Consider the following 14,828-nt stretch of genomic DNA (forward strand, 5'->3'; position numbering starts at 1 on the left):
ACAGTTTTGCTTTACGGCCCCTTTTACGACAGTCCTGCTTTACGGCACCACCTTTTATGGAACTTTTACGGTACTTTACAGCACTTTATGGATTTTATTTTGTTTTTTATTCATTTTTAATTAATTTAATTTTTAAAATTTTTTTAATTTAATTTTTATTTTTAATTTTTCTAATTTTAAAGCTTTTTATTTTATTTTAATCTTTTATTTTTCGTTTTTTTCTATTTTTAAAGCTTTTTTCTTTATTGTTTTAATTTTATTTTTTATTTAATTTTTAGTTTTATTTTTTCTATTTTTAAAGCATTTATTTTATTTTTTAATTTTATTTTTTATTTATTTTTTATTTTTGATTTTTCTATTTTTAAAGCTTTTTGGTTTTTTTTAATTTTATTTTTTAAGTTTTTTTTTTAATTTTTTTATTTTTCAAGCATTTGTTTGTTTTAATTTTATTTTTTATTTCATTTTTAGCTTTCATTTTTTATTTCTAAATTATTTATTTTATTTTTTTATTTTTTATTTCATTTTTATTTTTGCTTTATCTATTTCTATAGCATTTATTTTTTAATATAATTTTTAGTTTTGATTTTTTTATTTTTAAAGCATTTATTTTATTTTTTACTTTTTATTTAATTTTTATTTTTTATTTTCCTTTTTTTTAATTTTATTTTTTATTTCATTTTTATTTTTAATCTTTTTATTTTTAAAGCATTTATTTTTTTAATTTTATTTTTTATTTCATTTTTATTTTTGCTTTCTCTATTTTTAAAGCTTTTTTTTAAATTTAATTTTTAGTTTTGATTTTTTTTATTTTTAAAGCATTTGTTTTATTTTTTACTTTTTATTTAATTTTACTTTTTGATTTTTCTAATTTTTTAAATTTTTTTTATTTAATTTAATTTTTATTTTTATTTTTTTTATTTTTAAAGCATTTATTTTATTTTTTTAATTTTGTTTTTTATTTATTTTTGGTTTTCATTTTTTTATTTTGAAAGCATTTGTTTTAATTTTATTTTTTATTTAATTTTTATTTTTGATCTATTTTTAAAGCTTTTTTTATTTTTTATTTAATTTTTAGTTTTGATTTTTTTTAAAGCATTTATTTTATTTTTTTAATGTTGTTTTTTATTTATTTTTAGTTTTGATTTTTTTATTTTTAAAGCATTTGTTTTAATTTTATTTTTTATTTAATTTTTATTTTTGATCTTTCTATTCTTAAAGCTTTTTTTATTTTTTATTTAATTTTTAGTTTTAATTTTTTATTTTTTAAAGCATTTATTTTTTTTTTTAATTTTGTTTTTTTATTTATTTTGAGTTTTGATTTTTTTATTTTTAAAGCATTTGTTTTAATTTTATTTTTTATTTAATTTTTATTTTTGATCTATTTTTAAAGCTTTTTTATTTTTTATTTAATTTTTAGTTTTGATTTTTTTATTTTTAAAGCATTTATTTTTTGTTTTTTTATTTATTTTTAGTTTTGATTTTTTTATTTTTAAAGCATTTGTTTTAATTTTGTTTTCTATTTAATTTTTATTTTTGATCTATTTTTAAAGCTTTTTTTATTTTTTATTTAATTTTTAGTTTTAATTTTTTTATTTTTAAAGCATTTTTTTTTTTTTAAATTTTATTTTAGTTTTGATTTTTCTATTTTTAAAGCATTTATTTTTTAATTTTAATTTTTAGTTTTAATTTTTCTATCTTTAAAGCTTTTTATTTTTTAAATTTTCTATTTTATTTCATTGTTTATTTTCCCAATTTTAGAGCATTTATTTTATTTTTTAATTTTATTTTTTATTTAATTTTTATTTTTAATTTTTCTATTTTTAAAGCTTTTTATTTTATTTTATTTTATTTGGTGCTGCCCAGACCAGCTCAAGCTGGTGATTGTGGTGGTGTTTGAGGGTCCTGCAGTTACCCCCATTAATAGGTAGAGATGATGTTTGGAGGCCACAGTATTACAGGTAGGGGTTCAACAGTTTTTTAGGGTCTTTCAGGTGATTTTTAGGGATATTTTAGGGGTTTTTTTTTTTGCACGAGTTTTTTAGGAATTCTCTGGAAATCTTTAGGATACCTTTAGGGCTTTTTCAATAATTTTTAGGGTGTTTTAATGACTGATTTACGGGGCGCCCCAGCCACCCAAGGCACCCCATGCCGGCGCCGCGGCGCTCCAGCCCAGCCTCCCGTCAGCGCCGCCCGTGGTCGCTTCCCCTCTCCTGCCGCCGCCGCTGCATGGCGGGCCGAGCCGCGCCTTCCCCACCGCACCCTCCCGCTTCAGAGCTGCTGGATGGCGCGGCTCCGCCGCCTCCTGCAACCACGGGCGTCCCGGCGTTCCCTTCCACGGCCGCAGCCCCGGCCCCGTTCCCGTTCCCGCAGCTCCGCCGCCTCCCGCACGCCCCGGCCCGCCCGCCGCCATGATGACCGCCCGCGCCGCCGTAGTGACGGAACCCACGCATGCGCAGTTGCTACAACCCAGCACCAGCGATATCACTCCGCGCCGACTCATCGAACCACAGCGCCGCTTCCGGGATCAGCCGCACGCATGCGCAGTTCTACCCCACGGACCCGCCGCCACCCCCCCGCTGCTTTCGCCGCAGCTTTGGTGCAGCCCGGTCCCGGTTCCGAGTCGCTGCGTGCCGCTGTCCAGCCACAGCCGGCACCCCTGTGCCCTGTCACGCCGCTTCCGCTGCCACCGGGTCCGTACACGGGACCACAGCAGGGGAAAACTGCAGCGCCTTGCGTGTATCCTTCCGCGTCCCTGCCCCTGCCGGACCTTGAGGAGGGCACGGCTGCATCACCGAGAGATCCCTCCGCAGCGCGTGAGGCTGCACAACCGATCCTTGATATCCCTCCGCGTTTTCGCCTTCCGCACTCATAGCACCGAGCGGGACTACTTTGTGTCACGATTCGTCCGCACAGCCGCATCCACGCACATAAACCGTGCAACGAGGAGGAGGAGGAGGATGGAATATGACAGCTGCTTTAATAAATACAGGACAGACAGAGAATTATTTCGCCCCTGAAAATGCCGACCCTTTGATCCCAGCACAAAAGATTTTCGAAAAAGAACTGTTCCCAAATAGCTCCAGAGTCTCCCCAGTGTTTGGGACAGATTTCTCGACCCAAAATGAGACATACTAAACCCTGAAAAATCGCCAGCATGAATCCCAAAATTAGAAAACTCACAAAAATCTTTTGATCATTTTCAATGAACAGACTGGCATGAAGTCAGAGGCCAGATTTGCAAAGAAGAAAGTCTAAATCCTCTAGCTATGCCTGTGCCATTCAGCCAGCGAGCCGCTGGTCCTAGAACACGGGTGGCCGTCCCACCTCATGAGATAAAAGAATTGCAAAAAGCAAAAAGGGACGGTGGCATCTGCTGCCCATATTTTAAGCAACTGCTGGAAAGCACCCTGGAAGGACAAACACAGCAAATGACTGTAAAAATCCTGCTGGTGTAATTCTCACAGCCTCACAACGTGGGAATTCAAATGGAAAAGGCTGCTCACAGGGGTACAAGCCACTTATAGACAAAGTACCGATGCAGACCTTCGTACCCTTGTCATGTCTAAGCTGACTGGTGACCCTCCTGATGATCAGAATGATAATCGAGTGAATTTACCCAAACCAGCGTTAGATGACCTGAAAAAGATGGCTCTTTTTGCAAATTCAGCCTGCAGGAAGTTTTGAAAAAGCCTAAAATCTGATTAGCTAAGACTTGTCTGAACCATTTACTACATTTGTGGACTGGGTAATCCAAGCAGCAGAACGACAATGAAGCTGTGAAAAATGCATGTATTTTATGATTGGCTTTTTGCAAATATTAAAATGAATATTCTATGTGTTGTGTTAGAAAGAAATGCTGTATTAGTTTTCTTAAGTAGTGTGTTAAATATAGTTTTAGGTTATAAAAATTGTTAAAATAGAAACGATGCTATGTAGGAGACTTTTTTTAAAAAGAAAGGACTTGCAGTGAGATAGCAGCCACAGGACACCTAAATCTTTCAGAGAAGAAGAATTTATTGCTCTCTTATCAGAAGAAACGAACTTCTTCCTGGCATGAAGGTGCTGTTAGGATTTGGAGGAAAAAGTTGACAATGACCAGACAGAATCCTGTGTTTGAATGGAATTTATGCATCATGGATGAAGTGCATGAATGTGCAACAGGCTGTTGTTTTTAAGGGTTAATCCTTTGTTAATGTGTGTCCTTTTTCGGGCTTATGCTGCCCAGAAAAAGATACCTGGACGTCCGTAACTCTTTGTCTTTATTGTCTCATATTGTCCTAATTCAACTTGCCCAAATTATCATTACTCTAATTGTATTACTATTTTTATAACCATCTTATTACTGTTAAACTTTTAAAATGTTGAAAACAAGCGATTGGTGTTTTTAACAGTGGAGATGATACAGCTCGCCCAATAATGATATGGGACATTATTGAAAATAATGCCAATGCAGCCCTCGGCTGCATCTACTGCCTAGGGTTAGGCTTAGGGTTACACCTCAGGTACATTTAGAGCTCTTTTAGGACTATTTAGGGTACTTTTAGGGAATTTTAAAGGTCTTTTGGGGATTTTTAGGGGTATTTCAGGGTTGGTTTTATAGCTAGAGTATCTTTAGTGTATTTTAAGGATATTCTGAGGCTATTTTTAGGTTTTGGTGGGGGTTTTAGGGCACTTTGAAAATTAGGGGCTTTTTTAGGGAATTTCTGGGTTTTTTTCGGGTCCTTTCAGGGCGTGACAGAGGCTGAGGGGCAATGTGGGGGTTTGAGGGCGACAGAGGCTGGGGGCTGTGTCCCCCAAATCCCGGGGGTCCCCGCAGCACTGACGCCCCCCATACCTAACAGCGCCCCGCGCATGCGCACAAAAGCGCGCGTGGCCGAGCGCGGACTACGACTCCCGTGCTGCCCCGCGCGCGGGCCGGCGCGCTGATTGGACGCCGGGGGGCGGTGCCGCGCGCTGATTGGCTGCGACCGAGGTTTGAACAGGCGGAAGGCGGCGGAGCAGCAGCGCAGCGTGAGCGGGGGGGCGGCCCGGGGGGGGGATTTTGGAGCAATTTGGGGGTCCCGGGGGGGAATTTGGGGGGCTGAGACCCCCTCAGGGAGCTGGGGAGGGCCGGAGGGGCCCGGCGAGGAGGGGGAGAGGCAGAGGTAGAGCTGCGGGTGAGCAGAGGGGGGGTGGAGGCCGCGGGAGGCCTGAGGGAGTGGGGGGGTCCGGGCCTCTATGGGGCTGGAAATGGGGCTGGGGGTGTCAGAAAGTGGGGCCGGGAGCTGTGAGACTTGGCTGGGGGGGATCTGATCTCTTAAGGGGGCTGGGGAGTGGGGCTGGGGGCTTGGGGGGGGGAAGGATGGGGTTGGGGGTTCCTGGGGTGTCAGGAATTGAGGCTGGGGGCGCTCTGGGGCACTGAGGGGGCAAAGAAGTGGGGCTGGGGGAGCTCTGCAGGTTTGGGGATCTGGGGGGTTTGGGAGTTCTGGGGGTCCCACACTTCCCCTTGCCTCCCCCAGCCCCACATCACAAGAAGCCCCCGGGATGGCCGGGAAGGATGAAAATGATGGGAAAGACGGAAAGGATGGAAGCACGGACGGCTGGGCCGGCATTGAGGAGCGCCTGGAGAAGATCAGGGTGAGCAGGGGAGGGCTGGGCTCAGATCCCTCCTTTCTTCAGGAAAACCTCGGGATCTGGGGCTCTGATCCCTCTTTTCCTCGGGAAAACCTCAGGGTCTGGTGGGGTCTGGGATCTGGTCCCTCTTTTCCTCACAGCAACCTTGGGATCCTTCTGGGGAGATCTGTGGGGAATTCTGGGCTGGGGTCTGACTCCTTTACCCAGGAAAACCTCTGGATCCCACTGGAGCTGGTTCTGCCTCCTTCAATGCCCCTGAGGGGCTCTGTCCTGACCCCAAATCCTTCTTTTCCCAGGAAATGCCCCTCAAGGGGCTCTGTCCTGACCCCAAACCCCTCTTTCCCTGGGAAACAATACCTGAGGGGTTCTGTTCTGACCCCAAATCACTTTTTTCTCAGGAACCAACCCCTGCTCTGATCCCAAATCCCTCTTTTCCCAGGAAATGCATCTCAAGGGTCTCTGTCCTGACTCCAAATCTCCTTTTCCGAAGAAACAACTCCTGCTCTGACCTCAAATCCCTCTTTTCCCAGGAAACATCCCCTGCTCTGATCCTAAATCCCTCTTTTCCCAGGAAATGCATCTCAAGGGTCTCTGCCCTGACCCCAAATCCCTCTTTTCCCAGGAAATGCATCTCAAGGGTCTCTGCCCTGACCCAATCCCCTCTTTTCCCAGGAAATGCCTCTCAAGGGTCTCTGCCCTGACCCCAAATCCCTCTTTTCCCAGGAAATGCATCTCAAGGGTCTCTCCCCTGACCCCAATCCCCTCTTTCCCCCCAGGAAATGCCTCTCAAGGGTCTCTGCCCTGACCCCAATCCCCTCTTTTCCCAGGAAATGCATCTCCAGGGTCTCTGCCCTGACCCAATCCCCTCTTTTCCCAGGAAATGCCTCTCAAGGGTCTCTGCCCTGACCCCAATCCCCTCTTTTCCCAGGAAATGCCTCTCAAGGGTCTCTGCCCTGACCCCAATCCCCTCTTTTCCCAAGAAATGCCTCTCAAGGGTCTCTGCCCTGACCCCAATCCCCTCTTTTCCCAGGAAATGCATCTCCAGGGTCTCTGCCCTGACCCCAATCCCCTCTTTTCCCAGGAAATGCCCCTGAGGGTCTCTGCCCTGACCCCAATCCCCTCTTTTCCCAGGAAATGCCTCTCAAGGGTCTCTGCCCTGACCCCAATCCCCTCTTTCCCCCAGGAAAGCCTCCGGGCCCCCTCGGCCCCTCTGTCCCGCCGTGTCCGTGCCTGTGACCGCGCCCTGCGCTCCTGCGCGGCCGAGCTGGCCCGGCCCGGCGGGCGCCCGGCCCACGGCTCCCAGCTGCTGGCGCTGGCCCTGGAGGCCGCCCAGCTCTACCTGAGCCTGCAGCCCGAGCCCCCGGCGCTGTACCTGGAGAAGATCCTGTTCCACGTGCTCCGGAACGCCGCGGCCTGGGCGGGACCTCGCGCCTGGAGCGTGGCCGAGCTGCTGCGGGCGCGGCTGCGGCGCGGCAGCGGCGGCGGCGGTGACTGGGCCGCCGTCACCTCCGGCGCTTTCGGGGTGCTCTGGAAAGCTGCAGCCGCCCTGGCCGGGCCAGAACGGCCACGGGAGGAGGGCAGGGCGGTGCTGACCGCCAGGATCCGTGCCCTGCGCTTCCTGCTGCTGCTGGAATCGCGGGATCGCGGGGAATCCTCGCCTCGGGAATCCTTCCAGCCGCCCTTCTTCACCTCGCAGACCGCCCAGCACGCCGCGGCCGCCGCCGCTCTCTACGAGGCTCAGAGGGCTCCGTGCCCGCTCTTCGTGGCCAGACAGCTCCAGGAGTTCCTGCTGGACGCTCTGAGGGACGAATCCTCGCAGCCTCCAGGCCTCCAGGATTGCCTGTGCTTCCTGGAGCTCACCCTGGAGCGCTGCCGCCACCTCTGCAAAGCCCGGCGGCCCCGCGACGCTCTGGAGGCCCTGGAAGATTCCAGAACGTTCCTGGGGGGAGCCGGGAATTCCCTGGCAGCCCCTCTGGAGCTGCTGGAGGCCGGGATCCAGCTCAGCCGGGCTCTGCTGGCCAAGGGCGCGGGTGCCGTGGGGCCGGCCCTGAGGCGGGCGGGAGCGGCGCTGGCGGCAGAATGTTCCGGAAGGGTCCTGCGGGCGCTGCTGGAGAGCTCCCAGTTCGTGCTGGTGCAGCTCGGGGAGGTGCTCAGGAGGAGCCGGGAGCTGCCCCTCGGCCTCCAGGAGCTCCCCGGCATCTGCGGCTTCTGCCAGGGCCACGGGCGGGCGCTGCGGCGGCTGCTGGCCCAGGTGAGGAGGAGGAGGAGGAGGAGGAGGAGGAGCTCTGGGATTGATCCCTCGGGGTCACCCCGTGCTGCTCCCAGCCCTGCCAGCAGCTCCTGGAGCCTGGGGAGTCCCAAGTCCCACTTTCCTCCATGCCAGCAGCAGCTCCTGGAGCTCCTGAACCCCTTCTTCCTGTTTTTCCCCTTCCCTGCCCTTCCTGGACCCCAAATCCCACTTTTCCTTTTTCCTGGACCCCAAATCCCACTTTTCCTTTTTCCTGGACTCCAAATCCCACTTTTCACTTTTCCCTGCCCTTCCTAGGTCCATCCTCATCTTCAGCAGAAGCTCCTAAAGCTCCTGGACCCCCAAATCCCATTTTCCCCATTCCCAGCTCCATTCCCTATGCCCAGCTCTACCCCCTCATTCCCAAATCCCATTTTCCCCATTCCCAGCTCCTTCCCAGCATTCCCAAATCCCATTTCCCCATTCCCAAATCCCACTTTCCCCATTCTCAGCTCTACCCCAGCATTCCCAAATCTCATTTTCCCAGTCCCATTCCCTGACCCCATTCTCAGCTCCATCACCTCATTCCCAAATCCCATTTCCCCATTCCCAGCTCTACCCCCTCATTCCCAAATCCCATTTTCCCCATTCCCAAATCCCGTTGTTCCCGTTCCCAGGTCCCTCCTGACTCCACCCGGGAGCAGGTGATGGTGAAGCAGCTGCTGTTCCAAGGCCTCCAGCTCTTCTCCAACGCCATCCACGAAATATTCCAGCGCTCCCAGGCACGGATCCGGATCCCTGCGGGGCTTGGCGCCTCTCCCGTGGGATGTGGGGCTGGAGTTTTGGGATTGAGATGCCCTGAGAGGGTTCTGGAAGCTTCTCCCATGGGATGTGGCGTTGGAATTTGGGGTTGTCCTGCAGTGTCCCCTGTGGCTCTGGGGTCCCGGCTGACCCGCGGTGTCCCCACAGCCCTCGGAGTGGCCGGAGCTGTCCCAGGTGACCACGAGCTGTGTCCAGAGCGTCACCTGGATGCTGGAGGGGCTGCAGGGGCTGCCCGAGGCCGAGAGGGGCAAATTCCTGGATGTCACCGGTCAGTGCCACCCCATGTGTCCCCAGTGGTCAGTGCCACCTCCTGTGTGTGTCCCCATCCCCTGTGTCCCCAGTGGTCAGTGCCACCCCAGGGCTCTGTGTCCCCATCCCCAGTGGTCAGTGCCACCCCAGGGCTCTGTGTCCCCGTCCCCAGTGGTCAGTGCCACCCCAGGGCTCTGTGTCCCCGTCCCCAGTGGTCAGTGCCAGCTCAGGGCTCTGTGTCCCCATCCCTGCTGTCCACGGGGTCACTCCGTGTCTGGGGGGGTTGGGGTCAGTTCCTCACAAGGAGTGGTCACTGCAGTGTCCCCTCCCTGTCCCGTTGGTCACTTTGTCCCCTCCGGGCACAGCTGTGGTCACCTCCCGCCTGGGCCAGGCCCTGCAGAGCCGGAACCTTCCGGAAGCGGCCGGAGCCGTGTGCGAGCCCCTGTGCCGGGCAGTGCTGGCTGAGCACGGCTACAGCTGGGCTGGAGTCACCCCAGAGCGGGTACTGGGAGCACTGGGAGCACTGGGATGGGCACTGGGAGCACTGGGATGGGCACTGGGGGCACTGGGAGCACTGGGAGCACTGGGATGGGCACTGGGGGCACTGGGATGGGCACTGGGAGCACTGGGATGGGCACTGGGAGCACTGGGATGGGTACTGGGGGCATTGCGAGTACTGGGGGTATTGGGGGTACTGGAGGCACTGGGATGAAGGCGGTACTGGGAGTACTGGGTGTACTGGGATGGGCTACTGGGGGTGCTGGGGTGGAGTACAGGGGCACTGGGATCACTTGGAGATGCTGGGAGGGCTGGAAGCCACTGGGGTACTGGGATGGGGTGTGGGATACTGGGGATACTGGGATGGGGAATGGGGTCACTGGGGGTACTGGGAGGACTGGGATCCCTGGGCACACTGGGATCCCTGGGGATACTGGGATGGGGAATGGGGTCACTGAGGGGTACTGGGAGCCACTGGGCACACTGGGATCTCTGGCACACTGGGATCACTGGAGATAGTGGGAGGGCTGGGATCCCTGGGCACACTGGGCACACTGGGACCCCTGGGCACACTGGGATCCCTGGCACACTGGGATCACTGGGCACACTGGGATCACTGGGCACACTGGGCACACTGGGCACACTGGGATCCCTGGGCACACTGGGATCACTGGGGATACTGGGATCCCTGGGCACACTGGGATCCCTGGGCACACTGGGATCACTGGGATCCCTGGCACACTGGGATCACTGGGATCCCTGGGATCCCTGGGCACACTGGGATCCTTGGGCACACTGGGCCCCCTAAGGACCCCGGCACTCCCCCTCTCTGGCAGCTCCACAGGTGCTTCCGGCTGCAGGTGGAGAGCTGGCGCTGCCGGGGGCGCCCGGAGCGGGCGCTGGACGCGCTGGCACAGTGGCTGCTGGCCCTGGGGACACATCCCCAGGCACTGGGGACACGTTCCCAGGGATTGGGGACACATCCCCAGGCACTGGGGACACGTTCCCAGGGATTGGGGACACATCCCCAGGCACTGGGGACACGTTCCCAGCCCACCCCGGGCCACCCCGGCTCCCTGGTGGCCGAGCTGGTGGCGCTCTGGGCCAGGATCAAGACGGAGGCGGCCAAGCAGGGAGCGGAGGAGCTGAGGCTGAGGTGATTTGGGATCGGGGATTGGGGAATGGGGTGGGGCATCAGGGAATGAGGGTATGGGATCAGGGAATGGGGATTTGGGTTTGGAGCTTGGGGATTTGGGATCGGGGTTTGGAATTGGGGTATGGGATCAGGGAGTGGGGATTTGGGTTTGGGGATTTGGGATCAGGGTTTGGGATCGGGGAATTGGGGATCAGGGAATGGGGGTATGGGATGGGGGAATGGGGATTTGGGATGGGGGTTTGGGATCGGGGATTTGGGTTTGAAGTTTGGGGATTTGAGTTTGAAGTTTGGGGATTTGGGATCAGGGTTTGGGATCAGGGAATGGGATGGGGGATTGGGATGGGGAGAATGGAGTGGGGGGATTGGTGTTGGAATGGGGTGGGAGAGATTGGGATGGGCTGGGATGGGGGAATGGGATTGGAATGGGCTAAGAGGGATGGGATGGGATGGGAGAATGGAGTAGGAGGGATGGGATTGGGAGGGGGGAATCAGGAGCCCCCTGGGATGGGTTGGAGCTGCCTCCCCTGCCATCGCCCCACGCCAACCCCACTGTTTGCTCCCGTGACCCCAACGCCAGGACCCTGCGGGACGCCCTGGAGTCCCAGTCCCGGTGCCACTGCCGGCCCCTGTGTGGGGACACCCTGCTGCTCCTGCTGCTGGCCGAGCTCCAGGCCTACAAATCCCTGCGGGGCCCCACGGGGCCCGAGCGCTACAACGTCCTGTGCGACCTGCTGGGGCTCTGGGACCCCGAGGGCGCCTGGGACCCCCCGGGAGCGCCGGACCCCGGCCGGGACCCCCCGGGAACGCCGGACCCCGGCCGGAGCCTGCCCAGGGCGGTGGCGCTGCTGGAGCTGGGACAGGTCCTGTGCAGCCACAGCTTCAGCGCCCACACCGACTGGTGGGTCCTGATCCCGACCCTGATCCTGATCCCAATCCTCCTTCCTAACCCTGATCCTGATCCCAATCCTGATCCTGATCCCAATCCAGCCCCTGTGCAGCCACAGCTTCAGCGCCCACACCGACTGGTGGGTCCTGATCCCAACCCTGATCCTGATCCCAATCCTCCATCCTAACCCTGATCCTGATCCTAACCCTGATCCTGATCCCCATCCTGATCCTGATCCCAATCCTCCATCCTAACCCTGATCCTGATCCCAACCCTGATCCTGATCCCAATCCTCCATCCTAACCCTGATCCTGATCCCCATCCTGATCCTGATCCCAATCCTCCATCCTAACCCTGATCCTGATCCTAACCCTGATCCTGATCCCAATCCTCCATCCTAACCCTGATCCTGATCCCAATGCTCCATCCCAACCCAGCCCCTGTGCAGCCACAGCTTCAGTGTCCACACCGACTGGTGGGTGCTGAGCCTGATCCTGATCCCAACCCTGATCCTGATCCCAATCCTCCATCCTGATCCTGATCCCGATCCTGATCCCAGTCCTGGTCCTGATCCTGATCCCCATCCTGGTCCTGATCCCAACCCAGCCCCTGTGCAGCCACAGCTTCAGCGCCCACACCGACTGGTGGGTCCTGGTCCTGATCCTGGTCCTGATCCCAACCCTGATCCTGGTCCTGATCCCAACCCTGATCCTGGTCCTGATCCCAACCCTGATCCTGATCCCAATCCTCCATCCCAGTCCTGATCCTGATCCCAGTCTTGATCTCATTTCTCCACCCTGGTTTTCCATCCCAGTGCTGATCCCAGTCCTGATTCTGATCCCAGTCCCTCTTCACCCCCGATCCCATTCCTCCATCCCAGTTCTGATCCTGATCCCAGTCCTGATCCCATTCCTCCATCCAACCTCTCACCCCATTCCCCTTATCCCAAATCCTCCATCCCAATCCCCCTCTCCCATTCCTGGCATTTTGGGAGCTGTTCCCACGGTTTTGGGGTCGATTCCGGGGATTTTGGGAATCCCTGTTCCCACAGCTCGGCCCTGGACGCCATCCAGGAGTCCCTGAGGCTACTGGAGTCGTTGTCCCAGAATTCCAAAATCTGCAATTCCCAAATCCGGGATCAGCTCCTGGATGAACACGCCCAGGCACTGCTCTGGCTCCACATCTGCACCCTCGAGGCCCTCCTGGAAAAGGTGAATTTTCCTGGGATTTGGGGAAAATCCTGGACTTCCCTGCACGTCCCAAACCCTTCCCAGGATTTTTAGGATTTTGGGACACATGGATTTCCCAGGGATGATTTTCCTGGGATTTTGGGGAATCCTGGAGTTCCCTGGGTGCAATTTTCCCGGGATTTTTGGGATTTTGGGGATTCCTGGAATTCCCTGGGTTCCCCAAAGCCTTCCTGGGGTGCAATTTTCCCGGGATTTTGGGGAATCCTGGAGTTCCCAATCCCTCCTCAGGATTTTGGGGAATCCTGGGGTTCCCTGGGTGCAATTTTCCCGGGATTTTTGGGATTTTGGGGAATCCTGGAGTTCCCAATCCCTCCTCAGGATTTTGGGGAATCCTGGGGTTCCCTGGGTGTGATTTTCCCAGGATTTTTGGGATTTTCACAAATCCTGGGGTTCCCTGGGTCCGATGTTCCCGGGATTTTTGGGATTTTGGCGAATCCTGGGGTTCCCTGGGTGCGATTTTCCCAGGATTTTGGGGATTTTCGCAAATCCTGGGTGCGATGTTCCCAGGATTTTTGGGATTTTGGAGATTCCTGGCGTTCCCTGGGTGCGATTTTCCCGGGATTTTTGGGATTTTGGGGAATCCTGGAGTTCCCAATCCCTCCTCAGGATTTTGGGGATTCCTGGGGTTCCCTGGGTGCGATTTTCCCAGGATTTTTGGGATTTGGCGAATCCTGGGTGCGATGTTCCCGGGATTTTTGGGATTTGGCGAATCCTGGGTGCGATTTTTTTTAGGATTTTTGGGATTTGGCGAATCCTGGGTGCAATTTTTTTTAGGATTTTTGGGATTTGGCGAATCTTGGGTGTGATTTTTTTTAGGATTTTTGGGATTTGGCGAATCCTGGGTGCGACGTTCCCGGGATTTTTGGGATTTGGCGAATCCTGGGTGCGACGTTCCCGGGATTTTTGGGGATTTGGCGAATCCTGGGTGCGACGTTCCCGGGATTTTTGGGATTCGGCGAATCCTGGGTGCGACGTTCCCGGGATTTTTGGGGTTCCTGGCATTCCCTGTCCTTTCCCAGAGCGTGGCCCGGGAGCGGCGCGGGCGGGGCCGGGCTCCGGGGCCGGGCTGGGATCAGGAGGAGCCCGAGGGGCAGCGGCCGGGGGCGCCCGATGGGATCCGGTGCAGCCTCAGCTCCGACCGCGGTGAGACCGGGGGGCAGTGGGGGCAATGGGGGTCCTGGCGGGGCGGGAAGGGGATTTTGGGACGAGGGAAGAGGTTTTGTGGGATGGATGAGGGTCCTGGAGGGGTGGGAAGGGGTTTTATGGGATCCTGGAAGGTTGGGAAGGGGATTTTGGGATGAAAGAGGGTCCTGGAGGAGTGGGAAGGGGATTTTTTGGGATGGGTGAGGATCCTGGAGGGGTGGGAAGGGATTTTTTGGGATCCTGGAAGAGCGGGGAGGGGATTTTTGGGATGAGTGATGAGGTTTGGTGGGATGGGTGAAGACCCTGGAGGGGTGGGAAGAGCTTTTATGGGATCCTGGAAGGGTGGGAAGGGATTTTTGGGATGAGGGAAGAGGTTTTGTGGGATGGATGAGGATCCTGAAAGGCTGGGAAGAGCTTTTGTGGGATCCTGGAAGGGTGGGAAAGGATTTTGGGGATGAATGAGGATCCTGGAAGGGTGGGAAAGGTTTTTTTGGGATGAATGAGAGTCCTGGAGGGGTGGGAAGAGCTTTTATGGGATCCTGGCAGGTTGGGAAGGGATTTTTTGGGGTCCTGGTGGATTGGGAAGGGAATTTTTGGGACCCTCGCGGAGTGGGAATGGGTTTTTGGGACCCTGGTGGATTGGGAAGGGATTTTGGAACCCTGATGGATTGGGAAGGGGTTTTTTGGGATCCTGGTGGATTGGGAAGGGATTTTGGAACCCTGATGGATTGGGAAGTGATTTTTGGGAACCCTGGTGGATTGGGAAGGGATTTTTGGAACCCTGGAAGGTTGGGAAGGGATTTTTGGGATCCTGGTAGATTGGGAAGGGGTTTTTGGGATCCTGGAAGTTTGGGAATGGGTTTTTGGAACCCTGGTGGAGTGGGGAGAGCCCTTCCAGCGCCATTACCAAGGTTTTGTGGGAAGCACAAGCCCCCGGCGGGGTGGGAGTGACTCCCCCAGGATTATCCCACTTTGGGAACAGAT

The 14,828-nt window shown here is 52.5% G+C and overlaps 1 protein-coding gene across 1 annotated transcript in view; it reads left to right on the plus strand.

Annotated features, from left to right (window-relative positions):
• Positions 1-2,408: 2,408 nt before the first annotated feature.
• The window catches only part of ESPL1 (extra spindle pole bodies like 1, separase), a 35,293-nt gene continuing 22,873 nt past the window's right edge, over positions 2,409-14,828 (plus strand). The window contains exons 1-12 of the mRNA XM_054517678.1: positions 2,409-2,934; positions 4,817-4,895; positions 5,499-5,616; positions 6,797-7,864; positions 8,518-8,661; positions 8,810-8,930; positions 9,277-9,413; positions 10,246-10,356; positions 10,441-10,565; positions 11,143-11,463; positions 12,503-12,662; positions 13,721-13,844. Coding sequence (XP_054373653.1) covers positions 2,409-2,934; positions 4,817-4,895; positions 5,499-5,616; positions 6,797-7,864; positions 8,518-8,661; positions 8,810-8,930; positions 9,277-9,413; positions 10,246-10,356; positions 10,441-10,565; positions 11,143-11,463; positions 12,503-12,662; positions 13,721-13,844 — 3,034 coding nt within the window. The remainder of the gene's footprint in view (positions 2,935-4,816; positions 4,896-5,498; positions 5,617-6,796; positions 7,865-8,517; positions 8,662-8,809; positions 8,931-9,276; positions 9,414-10,245; positions 10,357-10,440; positions 10,566-11,142; positions 11,464-12,502; positions 12,663-13,720; positions 13,845-14,828) is intronic.

Source organism: Molothrus ater, chromosome 30, assembly GCF_012460135.2.
Source record: "Molothrus ater isolate BHLD 08-10-18 breed brown headed cowbird chromosome 30, BPBGC_Mater_1.1, whole genome shotgun sequence".
NCBI classification, from domain to species: domain Eukaryota; kingdom Metazoa; phylum Chordata; class Aves; order Passeriformes; family Icteridae; genus Molothrus; species Molothrus ater.